Source organism: Grus americana, chromosome 4 (assembly GCF_028858705.1).
Source record: "Grus americana isolate bGruAme1 chromosome 4, bGruAme1.mat, whole genome shotgun sequence".
NCBI classification, from domain to species: domain Eukaryota; kingdom Metazoa; phylum Chordata; class Aves; order Gruiformes; family Gruidae; genus Grus; species Grus americana.
Window position 1 is genome coordinate 39,989,987 of NC_072855.1, and position 26,394 is coordinate 40,016,380.

The 26,394-nt window shown below is 37.8% G+C and overlaps 1 protein-coding gene across 3 annotated transcripts; it reads left to right on the forward strand.

Annotated features, from left to right (window-relative positions):
- The first annotated feature begins 237 nt into the window (after positions 1-237).
- HPGD (15-hydroxyprostaglandin dehydrogenase) lies at positions 238-26,394 on the forward strand. 3 transcript variants are annotated; one of them, XM_054823942.1, is made up of 7 exons: positions 240-429; positions 620-743; positions 4,750-4,856; positions 14,216-14,312; positions 22,232-22,308; positions 24,272-24,435; positions 25,537-26,394. In XM_054823942.1, exons 1-7 carry the CDS (start codon positions 337-339, stop codon positions 25,673-25,675), a joined length of 801 nt encoding a protein of 266 aa, XP_054679917.1. In that variant the 5' UTR covers positions 240-336; the 3' UTR covers positions 25,676-26,394. The 3 variants fall into 3 exon arrangements, with proteins under 3 accessions (XP_054679919.1, XP_054679917.1, XP_054679918.1); XM_054823944.1 differs by lacking the exons at positions 22,232-22,308; positions 25,537-26,394 and having other exon boundaries at positions 238-429; positions 24,272-24,413; XM_054823943.1 differs by lacking the exons at positions 240-429; positions 4,750-4,856.

Genomic DNA, 26,394 nt, shown 5'->3' on the forward strand with positions numbered 1-26,394 from the left:
GTCTCCTCTCTGGCCCCTGGTCTCTGGGGTTCATCCAGGCACTCGGGAGAACGATTTAATGACCTACTCCGCCCCTGCTCCCCCCGCCCAGGCAGCTCCGGGCGGCTCTCGGTCACACGAGAGGGGAGCGGGGGGGAATGAGCCGCCGCAAGAGCAGCAGCAGCAGCGGCGGCGGCAGGAGGAGGGAAGGAGGGAGGGAAGGAAGGAGGGAGGGAGCGAGGGAGGGAGGGAGGGAAGGAAGGAGGGAGGGAGGGAGGGAGGAAACCGGGCAGGTGACACCGCGCTAGGTTGCTCCGGCTTGGCGGGCGCGGAGCCGGCGGCAGCAGCGCGGCGACCATGCACGTCAATGGCAAGGTGGCTCTGGTCACCGGAGGGGCGCAGGGCATCGGCAGGGCTTTCGTCCAGGCGCTGCTGGGCAAGGGCGCGAAGGTAAGCCCCGGGAAGCGCCCCCTCCCCTCCGCCTCCCGCCTCTCCCCTCCGGCCGGTACCCGCGGGCGCGGGGTGGCGGCAGCCCAGTGGGCTCAGTTGGGTGGGAGAGCCGTCCGTCCGTCTGTCCGTCCGTCTATCTGTCCGTCCGCCCGGCCGCCGCTCAGCCTTCCCTCCCCCCCTCCCCGCTCAGGTAGCCCTGCTGGACCGCAACTCCGAGGCCGGGCAGGAGAGCAAGGCGGCCCTGGACGAGCAGTTTGAGGCGCAGAGGACGGTGTTCATCCAGTGCGACGTTACGGATCAGGAGCAGCTGAAAGGTAAGAAGGAAACTGTCAGCGCTGTGCCTCGGCTTAACATGCAGCAACCTGAAAGAGCCTGGGCTGCTGCACCAATAAGTGTGCAATTAAGGTTTCTGGAGGACAGCCTACTCCCAATCGCTTCTGACAGTGACTCAAAAAGGATTTGTTTCTGAACCTGCAGATGTGAAATATTACTACCAGCATGCATGCATTTCACCCTGTTACTTGGCACATCGTAAAGAAAAGCCCAAGAAATCATTTCCATTGAGTGCTGTGTGTGATATTTTTGCATGAAAGCCTCTGCAGAAGATAATTGTTATTTTATGAGTAATATATATAAACTTTAAAGCAGGGACTTGTTTTTTATGAGGCTTCAGTACAGACTCCAAGCTGCATTCCCTCGTCACAGGAGTAATAAATTCTGCAGCGCTCTTTCCATACAGCACACTTACTTTCAATGTGTGTTGCTGTAGCTGAAAGCAGAATTGGCAAAAGATGGCACGCTGCTTTATCATGGTGTTAAATACGGGTTGATAACATTTCACACACGTTTCACAGATGCAGGGAATGGCGGGGAGCTTCCCTCGTCTATGATTTGCATTTATGTTTTTACTTAGTGAATAAATCGTGTTGCCTACTGAGTTCTTAGAGTATCGTGTAATGTTAATGTACCCGTCACAAAATTTCATAACTGGCACATCACTTCATCGAAGTTTCATTATTAAATGATACATTCATAGGTAGCGACTCAGATCCAGATTTTAACGTCATTTTTATCAGTGCTCTTCCCCCAGACTCATTTGTGTCCGGCTAGACATGAACTTTTTTAGTTTTACTTTTATTCACTACGCTTCACTGGCTGGCGATTGACTGTATCCATCCCTCTTTCACAAAACATTGCGGCTAGTCCAGAATTCAGTGATATTGTTCACTGCTCCGAGCTAGTGTGTGATTATGCTTATTTCCAAAGCTTTACATTCTCTGTCTGTAAGAGAGATGCCGGACTTTAAATTGGAGATCTGCTCTAATCAGCAAAAAAAGTTTTTATCAGCTAGGTTGATTATCGACTTTTTCTCCGAGTGGGAGGAGTAACCTAGGAGCAAAAAAAAGCATCCTAGGGGTAGGAATAGCATGTGCTGCAGCATGGGTGTTACCTCAGTGTGCTTTCTCTCCCATGATTGCTCCTCTCTTTAGTGCCAGGCCAGTGCAGGACCAACAGGGTGTGCACTGGGAACTGGAGGGAGCGGAACGGGTCAGCGAGGGAGGTTTTGGAACCAAGTTAGTAGGAAGAGAGCAATCAGAGTAGGATCAGAATCGGCTCTCGCAAGGAGCAAGAGAGCAGGAATAGGCAGCTGCTGCTTATGCTTCTCTGATACTGCGTTATTCCTGCTGCAGGCTTCTCGGCACAAATTTTCAATCATGTCTTACAATCCTTTGGGGTTTCTGGGGTATTTTTAGTGGATTTGTTGGTTGGTGTTTTTCTACTATATTTTCCTATTTTTTCACTTGTAATTGCAAGCCACCACTTAATAAACTTAGATTAATTTGACTCCTAGTGTTTAAAGTTCTTAGTGGGATGTGTCAAGTCCTGTACTTGCTTTTTATGTTAAAGGTCATGTGCGTGAATGAAGTTCCTCTTATTTTAACTTTAGCCCTTTCGGTATGAATCAAGTAGCAGTACTAGAATTAGTATCTGTAGGTACGTAATGTTTATGAGTAGGAAATCAGCTGCTTCAATTGCATTCTATTCTTGCCTGTGCTTTTTTCTCTGGTGACTCTTTCACATGGTCCCCCCAAAAAAATCTTCTATCTTGTCCCACTTTTGAAAAATCACCATACATTTACTTTTGCTTTCCATTAGTATTTAGGAAGTTCACGTATAACTGGTGTTTGTACTTACTTTTCACTGTTTTTCTTGCCTCTTCTTTAAAATGGATCCTCCTCTTCATTTTTCATTTTTCTTCATTCAATATTTCATATGATCATCTGCTTTTAATTTTAATGATTCCATAAGCACTAACTAGTGTGCAATGTAAACACAGACTTATTCTACATTCAAAAAGGGAAGAACAAGATGTTTTACACTGATGTGTGGGTGATAAATTTATTAAGAATCTATAACGAGATTTTTCTTTTTGTGGATAGGTAATAGATGGGATTACTGTAGGCAGGTAAACTTTTACCAGAAATATTCCAAATTTGGTAATCATTCTTTATTTTTACATAGATACGCAAACAACTGAAAAGCATTTGGTTCTTGTGTCAGTGTGTAAACTAGAAAATTACAATTAGTCAAGACTGCGAATTTAATAAACAAATACTTGTCAAAAGTACTGTTATCCACAGTGGGTTTTGAAGGCAAAAGATTCTATTAAAAATGAGGTTGATGAAAGATGCTGTTCAGACAAGGCTTGCAAGGGAATCAGAGAACCAGTTTACAATTTGGGTCCTCAATTAGCTTCCAAATTTTTGATTTATTTTACTCATTGAAACTAAGTGAGATAATCAGTTCTGCTCCTAATGAAGCCAAAGGTTTTCATTTGCCCTTGCTGATGCAGGATTGGAAAGATGAGAAGTGATTGAAGAGTTAAGTTGAGAAACCAGAGAATGAATTAGCAACAAACATAACAAAAGCCAAAAAGGCAGACAGCCAAAAATAGAGGCTTTAGTAATATCAAAATATTCTGGTACAGAATAAGAATATTAGAAAAATCTGTACAATAAAGGCAGTTGGACAAATAAAACCTTTCCCATCAGCTGCCCAGCTCTTGTTCTGATGACAAGATGATGACTGTGATGGACCTGCAGCATTCAGGCAAAGAAAAGGCTGTAACAGTACCAGCCACCTGGTGCAAGAAAAACCTTTGTATACCCCTGCAACTGCTGCAAAAAAGGTAGATGTCTCAAAACTGCTGCTATGCTCCTGATTGACACTCATGACCAAAGACTAAAGATCAGAGAATTAAGATGGTCCTGGGATCACCTTTTAGTGAAGTGGTTTCATTAAGGCCTGTCAAGCATCATGTCAGTATACCTGAAATACTCTAGGTTTTTAGTCAGTCATCAAGCAAAGTTTTTGAAACAATATTGGGGGGGGGGGGATGTGCCTTGGTTTACATAATAATATTTAGTGATGAGGAACAATATTTGGAGGGAAAAACAAACGAGCTATATATACATGTCAGATAATGTCTGCAGTCATGGAAAATCTTAGTCTGGAATGAACATCTGGAGGTCATCTCATCCAACTATCCTGTCAAAGCAGGGCCAGCCTAGATGAGTATGCTCATCACTATGACATCACCATGTTTTTCCATACACATCTTTTATCTTAGTTCAAACACTGTCACCTGGGAGAACACAATGTCATTTTGGAAGTTTCCCAGTTCTTTATTTTGAAATTCTTTCTTTGGAAGACAGGTCACTATTTTCGTCAATAAAAGGAAGAAGATTTGAACTTGAGAAACACATTATTAAAGTTACCTGACAAGGAGGGTGTATAACAAATTATTGATAAATGGATAAATTCAAACAAGAACTATGATGAATTATTTGTAGTTGAAAGATTCATATTAGTTATTTCACCAAAAAAAATTGCGTTCTTAGGTTAAATTCAGACTCAACTGAGAATATTGTTCTGAACATATGAAGCTTTTTCACTAGCTATATCAAACTGTTACAAATCAAGCTATAAATGCTTAATCTATATAATTAGGATGCCAAACATCTTATTAATACAAAATGTATGGGTGCTAAGAACTTTCATTAGCTCCGGTTAACAGGCATTATAAAACTGAATGAAAAGGCAACTATGGTGTCTTAATCCTTTCAGTTTTCCTGAATATGCTTAATATTGGTGAATGGTTAGATAAAGAATTTAATTGCATGTTGCTCATTAGTGATTAACAAAACAGTGAAGACATTTTGGTAGACTAATAAAACATTAATTTGTATGCATGCGTTGTATTTTTATATCTTACTGTCCATAAGCGCTAAGAAATTTCACCCTTGAATCTTACTATAGGTGCTTTCAAAAAAGTAATTGAACATTTTGGAAGGCTGGATATTGTGGTTAATAATGCTGGTGTGAACAATGAGAAGGACTGGGAAAGCACTATACAAATTAACTTGGTAAGCATTATCTCCTTTCACATGTTCATACTTCAGTATTTAATGCTGGAAGACATTTAACAGTCCTTGGCTTGTACAGATTGTGCCATATGACAGAACGTGAATTATTGGATTGGTAAGCACAGCTACTGAAACAAGAACCACATAACTGCATATGTGTGAACCAATAAGTTTATGTGTGGTGAGTCCTTTAAGTTGTCTATCCAAGACGCACAGCACTGCGTAGAGGTACTCAGGCTAACACCAGACAATATTCTCTTTCTATAAAACCCAATAAAATCCCAGGTAGGTGTTACAATTTGGTGCCCAAAGCAGTAGAGCTTTGTCTGCAGGAGGCCAGTCTGTTTATAGGAATGTTTTAAAACATTTTAGTTACTTGTGGAACTCAGCTGGCCTGCATTAGAGAATAAGTTGCCTTTTGCATTACAAGAAAACTTGTTCAACCAAGAGCTCTGCATTTTCTTCACCAAGGAAGCAAGCATACAATCTGAGCTTTTAATACAGGCCATTTCACCATTGTCACTGACAGAAGCGCACCACTTAAGACCGCTGATTTCCTAAAACACTGTACATTCAACGAGCCAGTAAAATTTATTCTCAAACAGATTGTTACCAGTTCTTTGATATTATCTGGTATCTCAGCAGGTGAGACCACCATATCTGTTTCTCTGTTGAAAATTTTTAAATTTAGACTACACTGCTAGGAGATCTAAGCTCCAGAGGAAAGACCAACTCTCTGGGTTAATAAAATTCTGAGCAGCTTGTATTCTACCACCTGTGGAGTTGATGGTGATTCAGCAAGTCACCCCTATGACCAAAATGTGACAAAGTGTTGTAATCTAGATCTGCAAAGAAAGTAGCAAAAGGAAGCTTGAAAGAGTGCAATGTGGAGTTTTCTCCAATCGGTCATTTGGAATTTGTCAATGCACAAGAAAGTTCAGGATAAGAAAATTAAAAGTTTGTTTTTGGCAGAAGTCTTAAGGACAAAAGTACCTGAGTCTTCGAATCCTAATACATCCATGAAAACAAACTAACAAAGAAAAAAAACAAAACCCCAAAAAACCAAAACCAGAACAAGCAACACAAGCTGTATATGAAACAAGTTATAGAAAAATTAATGGGAAAATATGTTGGGGGTTTTTTAAGTTAGATTTAATAATACTTTTTCTTGATCTTTTATATCTATGCACGGTCAAATTTGCTTACTCTTGGAAGGGACTAAACTGAGACCACAGATTAAAATTTCCACAGTAAGAGAAATACATTTGTTCATTTTCCTTTACCTTTTCTTGACATCTTCTTTAAGATTTAACTACACACATTTTTTCCTCCTTCTTTCATTTCTAAAATACCCTGACAAATTGAAAATCAGGAAACTTCATATTGTGAAGTAACAGGAGTGTGACATCCTCAGTGTTATGCAACATCAATATCTATTAGCACAGATACCTTGAATTTGGCAGAAGACTTTACCTGTGTTCTAGATCACTTATTTCTCTTTATTTTTGTGCCTAGTTTAACATAGGCAGCCATCCACCTGTCAAATTTGCAAGCACATATAGTCATCATGAGAAAAATTGAAGTCCATGTGAGAAATATATTTGTCTGTGTTTCACCTTTAAATTTAGCTCAAAAAATGAAGGCATTTCTGATTAGCAAATCTTGAAGATATTTTATGTCCAGGTAAATATCCTAACTCAGAGTGATGTCCAAACAATTTTTCAATGCCAAGAGCTTGAAACAGCAGGCATTGAGAACCTCCTCCTACTATTCTTTTTATCTTATTACCAGTGATTGGGCTGAAGCAGACCATAGGTGGGTTTGAACCATCTCAAGTAGCAAAAAAACTGGAATCCAAGCCTTACAAATCTATATGCTTAACTGTCAAGCTATTGTCCCTAAAAAATAAAATTAAAAACAAAGGGAAGATTTTATAGTTGATACATTATTGTATAGATAAGTTCACCGTAAGTGTCCTAATGACTTAATTCATAGCTGAAAGTTGAAAAATTTCGTCAATACATGCTGGTGACTGGAGTAAGAACATCTAAAACGATCAAGCAGAGTAGAAGTACAGTCACGTGAGTTAAATCAAGGACTCACTAAGATCCAAATATCCTCATTTATCTTTTGGTTTGAATATTCTTTCTCTGTCTAACCTTGAGTCAACTAACTAGCTTATTTCCATAGGGCATTTCTATCTAGTTGCTGTAAATTCCATAAACCAAGATATAACATTTTGTACTCTTTCCTTTTTAACTATAACGATGGAAGAATAACAGCTGCTGTATGTAATATGTTAGATTGGTTTGCTCCATAAAATATTTTTTGCTTCTTGTAGAGAAAGAAGCAAAATATGTATGAAATACATGATTCTAAAATGTCTCTATTTCACCAACATAGGACATTTTAAGTACCCTTCGTATTATCCCTAAGAACTGGAGTAACTACTATGGCCACACATTTTGATACACGTTATACACATATTTTCTACTTAAAAAAAAGGGAAAAAAACCCTCTATATGCCAATCTTCATCATAGTGATATCATTTATATACTGATAAAACAAATATTCCCTGCCCCAGTTTAAAGTACAAAGTACAAAAGTAGAGCAGTACAGAGCAAGATAATTCAGAACAAACACATATGGGGTGTGTTCTTTATGGCTAAAACAGTTCACAGAACCGGTTGGTCTTCAGGAATGTTTTTAAAGGAGTGCAAGGAAGCTCCCTGATAGCACTGCTTGAGAAAGCATGAGGAACAGAAATGAAGCAGCAGGTGTGAAGAGTGGAACTTAGTTTAGAAGGAAAAAGAGGGAATAAAACACAATTCCTACTTGTACCCATTACAGTTTCTTAAGAGCGAGAAAAGACAGCTTGATAAAGATGGGGGGAGGAAGGGTGTCAACCGCGAAAGAGACACTCCTGTTGCAGTGCTTTCCACCTTTTGCTATATTTTGTGCTAAACAACATCCACTTTTTCGTTACTTTATTAGTATTTCTATTAACTTTTTTAGTTAAATATTCCAGCAATGCCTCACCTCAAAACTCCAAAGCCGATAGTGTTGACTTGATCAATATCAGCTTCACCAATGGCAGCTTCAACTACTCATACCCATACAAATGTACACTCTTATTATTACAGGATATAAAAATTATCTCGGCAACCACACAAGAATTCCATTTTAAATGGATATTACCAGTGTAGTTTCAACAGTCCGTCACACACACGCATACCCATGCACAGAATAGCACGAGGACATATGACACATGCATTCTTATCAGAAGTCCTACCTACGGTCTTCCAGCATGACAAGAAGAGTGTTTCTTGCATTCAACTTCACAAGAACTTATGCCTAAGGAATCCAGAAATTTTATAATCTGACTTTTTTCTTTTCAAATCCCTAAAGAACGAAAAGTGCTCACATCTTTATGAGCCCTGAACATATACATTAGTTAAACAGAATTTGGTGTTCTAAGAAACTTCCCTAAATTTGTATTGATGATGTAGGCTCTCTGGAACCACTGTAGTTATAGTGGCTGCTATAATTACAGTATCTTTCTCTTCACAAATGCACTTAGCACATTTTGTACTAAGACAATCCCAAACTTGGAGGTTCCTTTTTTATGCTTGCATCAGAGGTTTCTGAAAACTAACATATAGGTTGCAGTATAAAGTTAAATGTAGCAGTACTGGTATCACATATGCAGAAGCACTTTACATAACATTTTGACTATCTCATTGTTTTCTTATGTCAACAAATCAATTATTTTGTAGGTATATTTAAACAGATGCCCCAAATGAAATTAAATAGACTCATGAAAGAATTTGACAGCAAAATCACAATTATCTCCTGTTTATGTGATGATTTTGCACATTTTAATACATTATTCTGGCAAAACTTTAAATTGCAGGCCATAACTTGGGCATACCAAAAAACCCCAGTCATATCGGATCCAATTATTTAAGTGTTGCCCAGAGAGAAATAGAATTCAATAGCACATGTAAAATTTGTTCAGGTGCATTACATTTTTCATGGGTTTGCATAATTTATTTCCATAAATGACTAAGGTAACAAGTTTCTGTGAATTTAGCAAAGTCCTTTTGTAAAATGAAGTCTGCCTAATGCAGGGTTTGTCCCTGAAAAACACTTAGATTGGTACCACAGAGAAGAGAAAGCAATACTGTATATACATGCCTGGCTCCATTCAGCATAGCTCACGGTGAAATAAAGCTTCCAGCAACTAGCAAACCTTGCAAAATCAATTCATTTGCTCATCGGTAAGGAACTATTCCTCAAAAGGCCAATTAGTGTCTCGGCAGAAACCAGAAGGCTAACTAGGCAGACTTCAGAAGCGATTAATTTTATTTATTTTTGGGACAAATCCTTCACGTTCCATTGTGCAAGCCATAAAAGAGAGTATGCTGCAACCTTCTTCTGGTCCATACACCTTGCTCGCCTTCCCCAGTGCACCAGGAGAAATGACAAGGACTGAACTTTCATCCCAAAATAACGCGACCAGGGCACATAGCTGGATTCAGCAGCTGGGAATTTCCACCACGTCCCACAGTACAGACAGGGGCAAGCTCTGTTTCTTAAAGCTACAACATAGCAACAAACCAATGAGCTGTAAAGATAAAATGGCATAGGTAACTAGTCTACCCAGCTTGCATTCTAAGACAACCAGAAATGCACTGACTCTGCTGTTCAGTGCCTTAGCTGCTTATTCTTCAGCATGATTTGCTGTCAGAAAAGAGGACTAACTGCCTAGGGAGAGACGTGGCCACCAAAAAGTGAGAAGTACCACTTACCTTGAAATCCATGACATGAGGGTCAATCCTCTAAGTGCATAAAGAAGCCTGTAAGTATAATTATTTTTGTTGTTCATACCACACACAGGAAGGACACAAACTTACCTTAATAGCACAGTAAGTCAATGAACTTCTTAGCTTACAGTTTTAATGTATGTTTACGGTAACCAATGTTGAAGTACAATGAAAGCAAATTTCTTTAAACCAAGAACTGCTTAAACCCAGCTACTCAAAATGCAATACTATTTCTGTGTCCTTGAGGAATGAGGGGGTGGGGGGTGGGGGAATAAAGAAAACCTCACAATGAAAAACTAAAACATAGTATTTCACTCCCATATTGTACAAAAGCTTCTAATTTCTAGCAAATGATCAAATCTTACTGCACATTCCTTTCTTCTTTCTGCCTCTCCCTCCCTAGGCTTCTTGTTTTCCACAGTTTGAGCTGGAAATTAAAACTTGAGAGCCTGCAATTTCATTTCATATAGAAAGCAATTAATCTATACATAGGAATGCCAAGGGACTTCCATGCTTGCTACAACCCGTCTGCTTCCTAGAAAATCTAAATTGAAGACAAAATCACTCCCACCTCCCTGTCCAACAGCAAAGGGCTAAAATTTTCCATGGATATCATGAGCAGCACTTAGTTTCAGACTTTTGAAGTTTGTCTTACACAGTTCATAAAGTACTTTGAAATGTTTCCTTATAGATAGTCATCAATTTACAACATCACAGTATGAAAGTCAAATGATCTTCGGTCAAATTCCAGCTCTGTGCTAACCTGCTTTATGAAACCACAAGTCAATGGCTCTTTCATTTGTTTTTTGTTCGGTATTCCTAGCGCTGAACTAGATTAGCTCAGAAAACAACAGGTAATGTTAGGACTGACTACCGATTACCATTTTGTCCTCTCAAAGGAATTCATATTGCCTTATCACCTTGATAGCAATAGAGTAGTCATCTTCGGCACTGAAGGAATGCAGATATACTTTCTCAGCATAAAATATCAGCATGCATAAAGAGACAGCAAAAGTATCAGACAAAGTGGTAGGGGAAACCTTATTTAGTAAGTGTAAGAAACTCTGTCAGTTGGAACACCTGCCTTGAAACACTAGGAAAAAACCACTGTGTGCTACATTACTTTCAAAGCAATTGCCACTTGCGAAGGATGATGATTAATGATGTTCTGGGCACTGTCACTGAAGAACACTTTTTTCTTTCTTTTTTTCTTTTTTTTTCTTTTTTTTTTTTAATGGATCAAGCTAAAATGAAACACATTGACTTACAAGTGTTACGTTGGAATACAAGAACATTGTACAACACTGGCTAACACTGGTTCCTAACACCAGAAAAAAAAATGCATTAGGTTGCTCTTGAAGACTTGGAGTCATATTAGAATCAGAGTTTCAATATATGATTTCTTTTAGAACAGTACAATTAAAACTATACACCCATGTGATATATAGAAATATCAAGAACCTCAGATTTTGTAAATTTTCTTTCTGACTTTGACACTGATACCTAAATTGCCTTTCATACTACAGTAAGTTCAGATGCTGCTGTTCTTCCTTGGAGAACTATTGAGAGGACTTTCTCTCCTGGAGAAAAGAGAATTCTGGCAAGAGAATGGGAGATCTGCTGAGTGTGCGGACAGCTAGGTTTTTCTCACCCTGTATATTGGGTTCAGAGGTTATCTCCAGAATGATTCTTTATGTTATCAGCCCAAACATCAGAAATAGCCATGTCACCTGAGATCAGCCACACTCGATGAGAAGTTTTTTTTGCAAGGATAATAGCAGGTGTAAGGGCAATATCCAAATGAAAGTCTGCATTAATTCTGAAGACAACCTCACACAATACCTACGTAAAGGTGAAGGCTTCCCCAGCCACTTCAAGAAATGCAAAGTTAATGGATTCTAGAGAGGAAAAAGAGCAGTACAGTGATTTTGATAAGAGAGTCAAGCTACCCACTTTTTTCTTGTCTTATAATTGTGGTTTGGCCAAGGACTCATCTAGCTCTATTATCTCTTTGAATTAGAAGACTGGAGGAATAGAAAATTCCTCAAGGAGCCCCAAGCTACTTCCTTCTCTGATTTATTTCCTCTAATCATCCTAAGTGGAATTCTCTTTTTCTATTCAGCAGGCTGAGCCACTGCTCCAGGGCATGGCAGGACCTGCACCTGCTCTCCGCAGTCAGCATTAACCCCTTCCTTTCTAAAATGTCTTGGTTACAGCCTAGCACAGGTATATCTTAAAAAATACCACCCACCCTTAAGTCCGAGTCTAATTTCAGTTGAGCTGCCAATGAGTTTCTGTTTAGAAGGAGTATATCTTACAGCAACACTACCAGGCATTAAAGATCTTGTTTTTCAATAACTAACTCATTTAAAATTTACATGTGCCAATCAACATTAAACAGCACTTGACTACATTTGTAACGGCTCTGCTACTTTTCAGGATGTGCAAGAGAAGTCAGATTTAGTTTGGTATTTTACAAGCCACTGAAGACAGTTCTTTGGAAAGTTTCTGTTAAAACATTTGATCAATAACATTCTTTTGATATTAATCAAAACACTTTAAAAAGCATGTTACTTAAGACAATGCATTCCAGGAGAAAAACATAAAAGCTTTTTATGGGAATTTTTTGTTTAAGAAAAGTTTAAAATGTTATTTCATAATTTGAAACTATTCATATTTTGTGATTTTATTTTACATTATTTCTGTATTCCATACTGAAATTATATCGATATTGAAAATATCACATAGAATGCTGCAACTATAGAAAATGAAAAAAGCTGAATCTTTATCAAAATTCTAGAGCAAACTAGGTAATGAGATCTCAAGTTGGTTTATCTCTGTCAATGGGCAGCTTAACTTCATATTACTTGGGCAACAAATAAGCAATATTAATAAAGCAGGACATGCAGTCTTCCAAATCTGGTTCCAATTAAAAGCAACAAGCTCAAAGGGCAACTGAACTTGAATCAGGAGTTTTTCTTTATGTTTTATAACACATATGTCTAAAACTATTAGTTAATAAAAATACATGTCTTTATTCCAGTTAAGGTTTGGGAATTTAGATAATGGTATAAAAATACTTAATGTTCTGATTTTAAAAGCTTTTTCTTTCCAGTACACCTACCCACTATCCATTAAGTTTTAGTCATATACAAATTTTTTTACTATGTTTTTCATTTCTTTGGGAGATTTCCTTCTGCATGATTCACAGTTCTGTAGACCTTCCCTGGTCAAAATTCTCAGTGAAATAATTATGCACAGATGTGGAGATATTTGTAGGCCCACTTCATCTTTTGAACATCTTAATTTGTTTGGGTCAAAGAAATAGCACTAAACAATAACAAAATATAAATGGAGTTTTAAAAATCTCTGCTATTTCAGTTTTGAAAAGTAGCTCAATACATTTGTTCATTTGAAGTAGAAGTTGTAAAACAAATGTGAACTGATTATGGAGAGATCTAACAAAATCTGTAAATAATTATGGAACTCATCACTAATGCAGTAATATTGCAATGTTTCACTAAAGTTGGTATCTTCCACTAGAAGCATCGTCTGCTGCCTTTCTATTATCACTTGTTAAAACCTCTGGTAAAGTGACTTACTCTCTGTGAAAGCCTCAACCACTTGATTCATTTAGGAGGCTCATAACCCCAGACTCAGCGTATCTTTACATGTCTCTGTTTAAATATCTGAAGTTTGGTGAGATGAATCCCAGCAGAATTTCTGACTGCAGTAGGTTCAAAACCAGATCTTAATGGAATCAAGATTATACAGGTGTCAGTAAAATTTTCTTCCTCAAAGTTCTTTCTTAAAAAAAAAAAAAAAAACACCACATGCTGCGGCTAATATTATCCTAACACCATGTTTCACATGTCTTAGAATGCTTTTTTACCTTACCTGTATTTGCCTGTTTGAGCTAACCTTCTATTGAGAGGAATGCTACAACTCCAGTAACTTCAATCAGAAAAGAATACAAATTTTTAATATCCTGGGACCAGAACTATATCATTATATATGATATGACCAGAACATAACTTAATCCTAAAAAGGGATCTCATGCCCTGGGCCCAATGGAGTTATAAGTGCTAGTGTTATCTTTGGATTCAGTCTGTACATTTTTTTATAGTTTAGATCAGTTTGTCTCAATAAAAATGCTGGGGATTGGGTCAGTTCATCCACCACATATATTCAGCCAAAGCGTGTGTTTCATCTATAAATTATTTACTTATTCTGTATTTCATTTCCTTCACAGTATTTATTTCACATTGTAACATTTCATTTTGATTATCAATATCTTAACAAGAAAAATAATTAAACTGCTATTATTTCTATCCATTGCAGTTGTGCTTCTGAAGTTACTGAGTTGCATTACTATGGAATGTCTTCTGCGTTTTATATTCTTCCAAGTATAAATAAGATCACTGGTGAAACAATATAGGTTCTAGGCACCACGATTAAAGCAAAATTCAGGTTTTAGGAGCACAAAAAGAAACACATTTTGAATATAATCATCCCTTTCTCCTCTGTATCAGACATCTGTGATTAGAGGAACCTACCTCGGTCTAGAATACATGAGAAAAGGAAATGGAGGCGATGGAGGAGTAATCATTAATATCTCATCCTTGGCAGGTAAGAATATTTTCTATATAAACACTTTCTACTCACTGGTTTGTTTCTAAAATAAATGAATTATTATAGTGATCAGTCACACTTTTTCTTCTTTCTTATGGCTCTTCCCTGGTTATTCCCATTTTGACCTGGGTTTCATCATAGCAGCAGAAGTAATATCAAATCACAACTTTCATTTGCTTTTTGAAACTCAGTTCAATGAAAAAACCAGTGATTTTCCTAACCTATAAGTCTCATACTTAATAATCTTGAGCATGACGTAAATAGTTTTTCACGTTCCAGTACTGCCACACATTGAGCAAAACCTAACCAGCCTCAGTTCATGATGCTTATTCAGCACTATTCAATAACGCTGCTGATTTAAAACATTATGTACTCCACACTGTGCGTAAGAAACAGTGTCTAATGTACGTACCTAATTTGAATTCAGGGTTAACTTAAATTTTATTATTTTTTTATATTATAAAGTATTTATTGGGCATCAAATATGGAAAATTGGATAATCTTTTTTTGCACAGAGAGCAAGGAAGCAATAGCAGGTCCTCCACTCAACTCCGTAGCAGCACAGCTGTAGGAATATTTAAGATTAGGCTGTATCTGCTTTATTAATGAAGATTGGCACACACTAACTCTGTCTTTGCTCCATGTCCTCTCAGATGTGATCTACCTCTGCTTGAGAAGCCACAGAATTAACACTCATATTTCAGTGAGCTTAAGCTAGCACATTCTCTGCTCGCTACTTATCCATGCTATAACTATATTTCAATTAATTGGCATGAAAATAGAATGATACGGCTTCTAAGTCAGTCAGGGTTACTGCTGTTGAGTTGTGAGGCGGAGTCCTGCACCTTTCCCTGTATGTACGCTCAATGCTGAGGTGGCTGGGCTCACAGCAGAAAAGCACGACTGAAGGAGAAACTGTAAAGAAAGAATGATGTCACCTGACACCCTTCCTCCAAAAACTTGTGGGGAAATACTTGCATTCTCTCTTGTTTGTTTGCAGAGATTGTTCTCTTTTGCTACTGTGGGAAAAATAACACGTGCTGGTTTACACTTGGACTGTCAGTGCTTTCTTTGGCATCCATGCAGAATACCAAATGATAGTGATTTTATTCTGTGGTATTCCTATGTGTTTTAACAATGAAAAGCCAGTATGACAGCAGTGGCCATAGTTTCTGATTGTGGATGGGGACTAGTGCCCGATAGGTGTGAACGTTCTGAGCACTGTTAAATTCTCCTGTGAACTTTGGCTTTTGTGATAAGTTCAGTTCACCCTAGTGACATAATGCATGTGGATCTTGAGGAACTGCCTGAATATGTGCACATATCTCATATGGGTGAGAGGTCCTTTATCAAAAGTCTTCGTGTACCTTTAAGTCAGCACTTGCCATACTGCCTAACACATTGCCTACTGACGCCGGTAAGTTTATTTCCATTGGCTCAAATGCACATGGTATTGGGACCAAATTAACCCGAAGGACACTGCTATTGCGGTACAAGAGTTCATCAACTCAAGTAAAAGATTAAACGTTTTCACAGAAGTGCTGATCCCCGTGCAGTGCTTAAGGAAGGGCAGAGGTAGCAAGTAGTTTGATTCCTTTTCTAAATATTCTCAAATGAACACAAAATTATTTTCATTTTAAGACCTAGCATCTTGGCTTTTCTCAGTTTGGTAAGAGCTTATAAGCATCATTTTAACTATTTGATTAAAATTTGCATTTATTTACTTACTTTTTTAACATTAACATTGTGCCATAATGATTGTGGGTATCTGAGAAAACAGCGTTCTTTGCTTTGTTTGCTTTTACATGGCTCGTATTTAGCAATTGTTTCCAAGGCCATAAGGAAAAGCACATTATAAAAGCTGATATACACTGATTTTTAACATTTATTTATTTACTACTGTTTGTGCCTTATGACTCTAATTCTCCTTTCCAATCTGAAGGTCTAAGTCCTGCAGTTTATTTCATATATGAAAGGCAAACTGCCATTGGCTTGTTTAACATTCCCGTCAAGTGTTTTCTTTTCTCAGAGCTAGCTTCTGTTGATCATTAAACTTTTGAGTGGTTTTGATCCCCCCTGTCCAAATTGTCTGTAAGATTTTATCAGATACGCTCTGCAGACAGCAAATATTCTTGTGTCTTGCTGAGCAGCAAGAAAAGTTATATCTCGTGCTTACGCAACTTTCAATAATATTTGCTTTGCCCATTAATTAGTTTCCAGTTCTTCATCATGGGAATTTTGCCAATGATTTGAACTAGGGACAGAATAAAGCCTTACCGGGTTGTATTTCCAAATACCCACAGAACTACTTAAATGCTTCCTATGAAGTGGATGCTTAAAGTCAGAGCATCCACCCTGTCTTCCCAATATTGAATCTTCCTCGCTTTAGCGTCTGCACAAGACAGGGCTAAATAAGAAAGGGAGAGAAGTATGTACACACATGCAGCAAGCACCAACTCCTAACCCACTGCATCTCAAAGCTATAAAACTTTCTTTATTTTATGGGACTTGTGCATACATATCAAGAGGAAGTAATGCCCCTAAACAACTGAGGTAATGGGAAATTTGTGTTTTACTGCCAACTTGGCCCCATAAAAGATAACGCCAATGACTGCAGGCTTTTGCATTGTAATAAACTTAATTTCAAATTCAAAGAGTGAAACGTTCTAAAATTTCTTCTGTAGGAAGCTATGTGCTTTAATTTTATTTTTTTCATACTTTCAAGAAGGTATTCTGTAAAACTGAATTTGTATCTCTCTGGATTCTAGCAGATAAAAACTAAATCGAAGCTCGTAGAGGGTTTAAAATCTGGTAAAAATGTTTAGCATAAGATCGTGCTAGCTTTTTGAGAGGCTGTAGTAGTGTAGTGTATCTGGATACCGTTCTGTTGCACAGCCTTATCAGTGCTTTGATTGCACTCAACTCTCAGCACTCCAGCTCCACAAGCAGCCAGTTTGTCCTCCTCCTATAGAAAGCTTCAGCCAGAAGAAATACATAAAGCACCCCTCACCGCAAACGGGCTTTTTAGGCCCTGATCATATGTATCTTACAGGGACAAAGCTAAGCATATGGTTAATATCACTGGGTAAAGGTAAGGCTTTGTCACAGCGATACAGTGGAGCAGAGGCGTAAATGGCTGTACGGCCGGGGCCTTCATTCAGCATCATGAAAGAGCTTCTGGCATCCCCCCTCCTTTGTAAAAAGGAGGACGCTGAGCAGAATCCACAGGAATGAGGTTAGCAAATTTAGAAACTATTCCCTTGAGACTTCAGTTCACTGTTAAAAAAGTTCCTAGAAATGACACAGCTTAGAATTTTTGCCAGGCTTTCTGCGTCCCCTTTGTTTTGACAGAGATCACAGCAGTAGAATTGACATAATGAACTTGGTCTTGTACCCCTATTCTTAAGAATAGGGTATTATATAAACCTCTTTAACCAATTCTCTCATGACTCTGTAGGACCATCGTGCCCCTAGCTCGTTTCTCTAGTTACATATCTCCTTCCTCAAAAGAGGCTTTGGCCCTCAAAGAACATTGTAAGCGTATTCTGTACTTTTTATGCAGACTTTTGCCTAAGGGCGACAAAGGAGATTTCTGTAATGCGGTTTGGAAAGACGTTTAATTTAAATAAATATTGCTAAATCTTGTGATGTTATTTATTTGCAAGTATTCTATGTTTTGCAATAGGCTTTGATAAGTATATTTTAGAAAACAAACCTCATACCGAAAGGAAAACAAATTACTTTGGCAGTATTTTCCAGCACATAGAGAAGCACACTTTTGCTTTGCTTTTAAATAGGTTACATTGGTTTGCCAAAATTTGCCTTTCAGATTTTCATATATCTCTTTCATAAACAATGAAAAATTTAGAATTTTAGGATGCCACATGATCTGTGAATGGATTAATGGAATATTTAAATGTTTTAACAGTGAATGTATGTATGCCTGAAGTATAATTGGGAATAGAGCCTAATCACTGCATAATCATAGTGTAGAAGCGGTGCTTTCTGGTGAACCCAAAGCCTCCATGAGATCAACAGCCATGTTAGAAAACAGACTGTGGTTCTTCATTCTCTGTGCCACACTCATCCAAACATGAAGTACGCTCTTCCAACAATTAATGACACTTAAAGGTACTACCAAGCAGAAATTACCTTTGTCTCAAGCTGCCTAACAGTGCACCCATGGAGCAAATAGGGGGTAGAAAGGTCGTCTAAAAGCTAATAAATCTTATTCAAAGAAAGGGACTTGTTCAAGTCTCTGAGGGCAGCATGTGCTCAGTGGGAAAGCGCACCTGGGGAAAAATGCTTAACTCTGTATTCATCAAAGCTCTTCAGAGGACTGAAAGGAAATACTGGTTTCAACAAAGCTTACGGCTACAATTCAAGCTTGTTGATATGATCCTCCATTTCCAATACTAATTTCTCAAGATGTGGACATTGAAACTATTGGCCATGATAAATGAGCAGTTGCAGTGAGAGGCCTGACACCACGTCTCAAGCGGTAATGAACGATTTTGACACCGTAACGACAAGGGGACTGGAGTGTAACCAAGGGCAAGAGCCATCTCTGTCAGCCTGCCAGGAACTGAGAAAAGTGAAAGGGAGCACAGTTAACACTGGCACGCAGGGTTACTGCTCGTCTGCTTGAATTGCTTTTGGTAAACCAAAGGGCAGCTTCAATCGTCATGAAATCATTTGCAATTCACCAACTAGTTCTCGACGAAGACTGAGAGGAGAAGGAACTTCCCTGTCCCCTTTCATGTTCAGTGATGCAGCAGCATCCAGAGAGAGGAAAATCTAGGCACGGTTGCCTCTCCTTGCTAAGAGAGATTGAAAACCACACGTATCGCTTTCCAGGAGTATGCTGCCCCATCATCATCCATTTGAACACCCTCCCCTTCCTCCCCCCCTTATTTTGTGTTCTCCAGTCTGTTTCACTGCCATTCCACTTCACATAAGATAATTAAATATTCAGGGGAGCAGCAAATAGAATCCAGATTTTCTAACAAATGAAGTCCCTAACTAATATGCTATGAAGTCATCTTTGCTCACTGGTTGACTAAATAGGCAGAGCAGGATCAATGTCACCCAGCGGTTCATCCCAAAATCCTTGCTAGCAGAGTCCCTGGGGCACACCACTTAGAGCCAGAGGTTCAGCACTCCCCGGGGCAGGGGAGCGGCTCAGAGCTGCACAGCCCACACCGTGGTTCTGGGTACCAAACTCAGGAACAAAAGTGAGACAAGACTGTCATTGGGTTGGGTGAGGGATGCTAGGACTAGTCTTCATGGTCACTGCTTTAGCTGAAGGTGACTCATCTGATTTCTTCTTGGTTCTTCATTTTAGCAAAAATAATAATTTCCACTAGAAAAGAGCTGGTTTAAATGCTTTGATTCAAAAAAAGTCATTTGTTCCTCCCTCCCTGCCTAGTTATTCCTGCTGTCTTTTGACATTTAAGTAAGTCTTTGAACCTTATTCCACTTCATTATTGTGAGCTGTGCCCTTCCTTTGTTTACCTCTTGACTTTGTTACTCTTCCCTCTCAAGTAACAAGTAATTTGTCTCACTACGCTTTAAAAAAATAACATTCCTCCTCTGTGTTTCCCAGTAGATTTTGTCTTTTGTATATCTGTTAGCTGCAGCTTCATTGGGATTTTTTTTTTCTTTAAAATATGTAAAACTACTCAGGAGTTTTAAAAAACATATTATAATATTTCTAATGTGCTAATATTACAATGTTACCAATTATTTGAAGAATGGTGGTGGTCATCGAAAGTCACCAAACAGAGCAATATTAAGCCTGTGTTGCAATCACAACGCAGAAGAGATAACACAAAAAACATTTTTCATAAATAAGCTCTCAATCAGAAGCATAACACATTAATCCAAACTAAGCAGATAAATACAAGTTTAAGAGAACAACCAGCCACTAAGATAAAAGTGCTTCATTTCCCACCACAGAACAGTGCTAATAACCAACAATGTTGCTTTCGCTGGATCACCGATGATAAAACCTTGAAGATAAAACCTGGAAGCTGTCAGGGTTGTAGTTAGAGCCTTGTGCCATCTTTCCTTCAGACAAAATGGATTCCAGTGCAAAGAGCTCATGCAAGTCTCTGATATACAAAATTTTTCTGGCAAATCCATACTTAAAGCTGGGTAGTGTATAAGTCACACCCTTTCTTGATTGTATCACTTAAAGATATGAAATATGAAGATTTAAAACACATCTGAGATACTAATTGGGATGACATCCATTAGAATCAAACATTAATGCATCAAAATCAGTGTCCAGTTTTATAATACCAGATTCAGGAACACAGACAAATCTTATCCTCTAACTTTAGGACAGGCTCTGGTTTGCTATTCCCAAGACCCTAGCTTTCGGGTGCGACTACAGCACCCATGTGGTCCAGTTCAGCTGTTATTGTGTAGTGGAAATTGTTGGCACAATGGGCAGAAATGTATATACACTCATGGTCTGTCATCTCTTCTTGACCAGCTTTTTGCCATGAAAATCAGTCTTACTAGAATTAAGTCCTTAGTTTTCCTCCAAAACCTCTGTTCTCTCTTCTTTCTCCGCTATAAATAATGATTTTATGCTCTCCCACTCCCACCATAAAGGTTCACAATGTTAGTAGTCATTTTTCATTTTGCTTCTCCTTTTTCTTATGGAGGATAGCACTGATATTACCCAGAATTGTTACTTCTTTTTCCTGTTCCCTTCTGAAAATTTTCATCCTGGCTTTTCATTCCAGAACAGGGCCCACTGCAGGAGGTACCATACCATGACAACCTTTTCAGCCAGTCTAATTCAATCTAGAAAGTGCTTTAAAAAGCTTTCCTATCCACATCTCTGCTTTCATTTCTTTCTGCTCACTGAGATCTTCATCTTATGATTCCATTCAGTGTTTACTCACTTATCTCTACACTCTCTCTGCACTGAAGTCCTGCATTCACGTAGTGCTTTTTCCATTTACTTTTTGCAGAATGACTTCCCGATTTCATTTAAATCTCTTTAGAAAACTATCACCTATGAAATATTACCAGAGTAGTACTGTAAGTAAAATACATTTTACAATGCCTCGGATGGTGCCTCAAGTCTGAATTACTTGGTTTATAGTTGCGCCTTTGAGCAAAAGCCACTATTCAAGAGAGTATGTACTTGTTATAGTACTGACCACATTGTCAAATAAATTAGCAGTAAGCATATTGCAGAGGCAGATGATGTATTGGGCGACTGCGCTTCAGCCAGCTGTGCAGCGCGCTCACGCTTACCTCTCGCATTAGGGCTAGGGGAAAAGTTTCATCTGAGGTTGAGTTTTGTTACTGTTCCGCAGAAGCAACACAAGCAAGGGATTTGTCAGCTATTCTATTTATGTTTTGATATATTACATAGATGATATTAAATCAGTTACAGTAGTCAAAATGCATTCTGCTATTTCCCTTACCTTTTCCCACACTTCCTCCCTGAAATAACTGTAAATGATTGCAGGTGTCTAGTTTACATAGCAGCAGCTAGGGTGTCAGCAATTAAAGTTTATCTAAAATACTTTGCATGCTTCACATACTTTAAATACTTTACAGATTCATAGAAGGCTCCGAGGTTTCATCTTTGAGTGTTTTTTTCCAGATCCTGTCCTCCATTTTAAGTCATATTTCATAGATACAACTTTTCCTCTTAAAAGTTATACTTTTTTATTACTTTTCTTTTGCTGCCTCATGTTTTCATCCATCTCATATCTTTTCCCAGCCTACCTCAGATTACAAAATATATTTGCAAATTTTTACTAATCTATTTTGTTGCACCTCTAAAAATCCATCACTTATTTTTTCCATTATAGACCTGTATGTGTGTTTAAGGTAATCATAAATAGGAGTACCCAACATCTTTATTCAGCTACCTTTTTATTTTAAAGGACTCATGCCTGCTGCATTCCAACCTGTGTACTGTGCTACAAAGCATGGTGTAATTGGATTCACACGGTCAATAGCAGTAAGTATGTGTTTTTGCAAACAGTATCAGCAGCTCCTTGGGAACATGCGAAGTTTCTCAAGTTTCCTTTCTATTGTCACACAACTGGAACTAATTTTCTTAAAGAAAATGAAGTGTCTGAAGCAGTGGAGGTTCCCTCCTTTCACAAAGGGAATCCAAAGATGGAATAAGTAAGGCATGTGTGTGTTTATGACCGATTTGAGGTTTTGGGAGCATGGAAGAAAGATGTTGCAAAGCAATTTAAGGACAGTGGGAGGAGCCCAAAAGTCAAATTCTTATCCAAGCTTTAAAAATATTTTGCATAACTCCATCCCAGTCATTTAACATTTTAGTCTCCTTACTTGTAAGTCAGGTTGATGACTTGTTTTTATAATAAATAGGCACTAAAGTGTACAAAAAGTGACTTGAACACAAAAGTGTTTACCATTATTTATTCTTACCAACTCTTAATACGCTGAAAGTTCAAAATGATACATTCAAGATGGGACGTTAGATATTATATGACCATATAGTAAGTCTTAGCCTCTGACTCCAAAACTTTCTAGTTAAACTGAACAAGCATTATGATAAAACAACTTGGAGGGAGTAAGTATGATTACACTTTCATAGGCAGAGCTTAAAGATAGTCTACTCATATAAAATTTACAATCTAATTTCCAGAATAAAGCAGCTGAAATGATGATTTGGATACTTTATCCATATTTTATGCCCCCCCCCCCCCAATAACTTCTTTTTTAGATTAACCTAAACAGATCAGTATGGATAAGTGTTGCATATAACATTAGCCACTGCATGAACCTGACACCTGGTTTTCCATTTTTGTTTTCTCATGATAATATAAACATCACCGTCTAAGTTCAAAAATAAAGGGTCTTCTAGAAAATTAGGGGAGATTCTGTCTATGGAACATGAGAATGCTGGGGCAGGGGGAAGAATAGTAAACATAGCAAATCACTGTATTTACCAGGAAAGGCAGTACAGCCTAACATTGGGCAGGTATGATACAGAACATCTTCAACTTCAGTTTCTTTTCTTCTCCAGACCAAAAGGGCAAGCTACCATATCATGAAAATGGCATGTGGTTTACATAATACCAGAAAGGATTCCTGTTAAATGTTAAAATACCTAGAACTCAGTGTCGAACAATTATGGTTATTCATGTATAGTTCATAAGTTCTGTACCATCGCTCGGAAAGCTCATCCAGCATTCAACATATGCCTGGATGTTGATCAGACTTCTCTGCTACACACATGCATTGGTAGCACCACAAATGAAGGGTCCTACCATTGCCAGAACAATTTGTGCTGCTTGCTTTCATCATGTCCCTGAACTGCTTCCTGAAGAAAACTCTGGCCTCTTTCCTGGAGTTCACAGGGACTTTCCTGCGGAGATGCTCAATGACAGATTCATCCCTTGGCAGGGACAGTAGAGCAGCTGGAAAGGTTTGGCATTACAGTTCCAGGGGTAGAGACCAAGTCCTATTTCTGTTGATGTGAGGGAGGTAAATACAATCTTAGAGTTAAATCTTGATTTGATTTCAGATAGTTTTCTTTTAATAAGGAAGTTCTAATAAGATTGGAAGTATACATTTGGGAGATATTTTTTACTTGCTTTTGCTTATGAGAGTTACATCATCACCCTAGAATACTGTTAATGACATGCCAAGAGCACTAACAAAAATATTAGAAAAAAAAAACAGCTGCATGGAAAGAAGAATGTTGATTTCCTGTAGAATAGTTCTCCCAGCAAAACAGATGGTTTTTTCTAGTAATCTAGTACGATTACTAGAGAAAACATGCTTCAAACTTAGTTGTTGAAACAAAACAATCAGTAGTAACAAAATTTGCTTACTAGGCAAGGCTGAAAAGTACTTAGCGGTAAATCTCATTCTTAGAAAAATTACTTACACAATACTGTTTTAAAATGTTGATGACAAATGCCTAATTTTTTTCTCTTTTCTAGTTAGCTGCTAATATGGAAAACTACGGTGTGAGACTCAACACAATTTGTCCAGGATTTGTCAACACACCAATTCTTCAGTCAATAGATAAAGAAGAGAATATGGGACAATATTATTCATATAAGGATGAGATAAAAAATATGATGCAGTTCTATGGCGTGATGGAGTAAGTCAAGTCAAATAGTGGGGTTTTGCCCTTCGTTAATGAAAAACAAGCACACGCAATAGCGCTTTCAGCAAAACTAAAATAAAAGGGAAATGCTGCCTCCAATAAAAATCTACCAAGTGTGTTATCCTATATACAAGGAACTAATGGCAGATATCTACGGCTATTTTAAGAGTATCACCTACACAGTGATATTTCCCTTTATGCATTCCCATTTCCCAGCAAAGTGCAAATCAAATTCCCAAGTTAAAGATGGTGTATTAGATTTTAATAGCTCTTGATGTTCTTCCATAAACTTGTTTAATCAAACTTGTTGTGAGATACAGGTTATATCATGTATATTGAATTTCCACAAAATTTGCAAATGAACCAAGACAGAAATCAGACCTAGAACTGACAAAACTGGACTAAGTTCATAAAAGCACAGTGGCGACGATGGTGGATCAGATGAAAGAGTTACCTAGCCCGTTGCGGTATTGCCAACAAAGGCCAAAAGCAGACAGCTAGGAAAGAGTATGAGAACAAGATGAGCATAAAATGATATTTTTTGACACGTTCTCAGTCTCTAACAATTAGCTGCTCAGATGCTTCTGCACAAAAGAAATTGTATGACTGTGTTGGTTTGTCCACACCTTTTCATATGTAAAATACATTGCGCCAAATTCACCAAGGCAAACTGCATGTGACAAAATTCTCCTTACTCTAATTTATATGTCAGTCCTGCTACAGAACCAGGATAAATCAACAGCAAAGAGCTGCAGAGGATTGTGTAAGAATTACATCTGTCCATTGCCCTGACAGAGAAAACTTAGATAGGAAGCCCGGTGGCAGCTGGATGTCCACAGGGATTTAGCAGTAACTAGAGCAAAGAAATGATGATTTGTAAAGTTGCCACTTTACATTGTATGTCCTGATAGAGGAGACTGAATTTCTCTCCCGAAACACTCGTACCACCTCTGCTTTTCTTGAAAGTAATTTTTTTCAAAAATCAGATTGTTTAATTTTCAGGGTATATAGATTTACCTTGAGTTTCTTTTTACTTATCCTTTTCACATGTACTATTAAATCATGATTCTAAAATAACAATTTATTTTTTTCCAGCCCATCAATCATTGCTGAGGGACTGATAACAATAATTGAAGATGATACTCTAAATGGAGAAGTTATGAAGATTACAGCATCCCAAGGGATTCATTTTCAAGAATACAGCCAAACACCTTTTACATCATCAAAGAGATAAAGAATTGGTTTATGCTAATTATTTTTGGCTTTTCTTATATATAAAAAACTTTGAAAAGAGTAATTTTTGGAAAAAAAAAGGTTAGTCTTGTATCTAGAGCAGTGACAGTGTTCAAACATTCACATTCTAATACCAAAGAGATGGACAAGAAAATCTGGTGTAGGAAGACATCACCATCCTGTTTTGATTCTATAAGCACTAATAATAGTATTTCTTCAGTAGAATAAAAACTGCTCTGAAGATTTTTGATTATGTAGTAATAGGGGCCAGTTTTTTTTCCTTCTGGTAGTTCTGATCTACATACTCCAAGTGTATTTTGGTGAAGCTGACTTATTTCGTGTAATTCTTTTCACTATTGTAAGCGTCTACCTATTTACATCTTGAATTCTTCAGGCCAGGAATTCAGTTCAGGAATCTAGAACACAAAAATACCCATAAGGAGTTAAGAATTTACTTTTTCTTAGGAAATGTAAAATAGAAAAAGAGGCAAAATTCTCTTTCCTCATTTATGCAACTGAATATGTTGCATATCGCACAAGAAACTACAGATTTTTATCTTCTTAGATTTTAGCTATTTATAAATAATTCAGAAATATTTTTGTTTTCTTTTATAGATATATAAATATTAATTTTCTCTCTCTGTATATACAAGGATGAATACTTTGGCATTGATTGAAATGTCTACTTACTCATTAAATCTCATTTTCTAAACCTTTAAA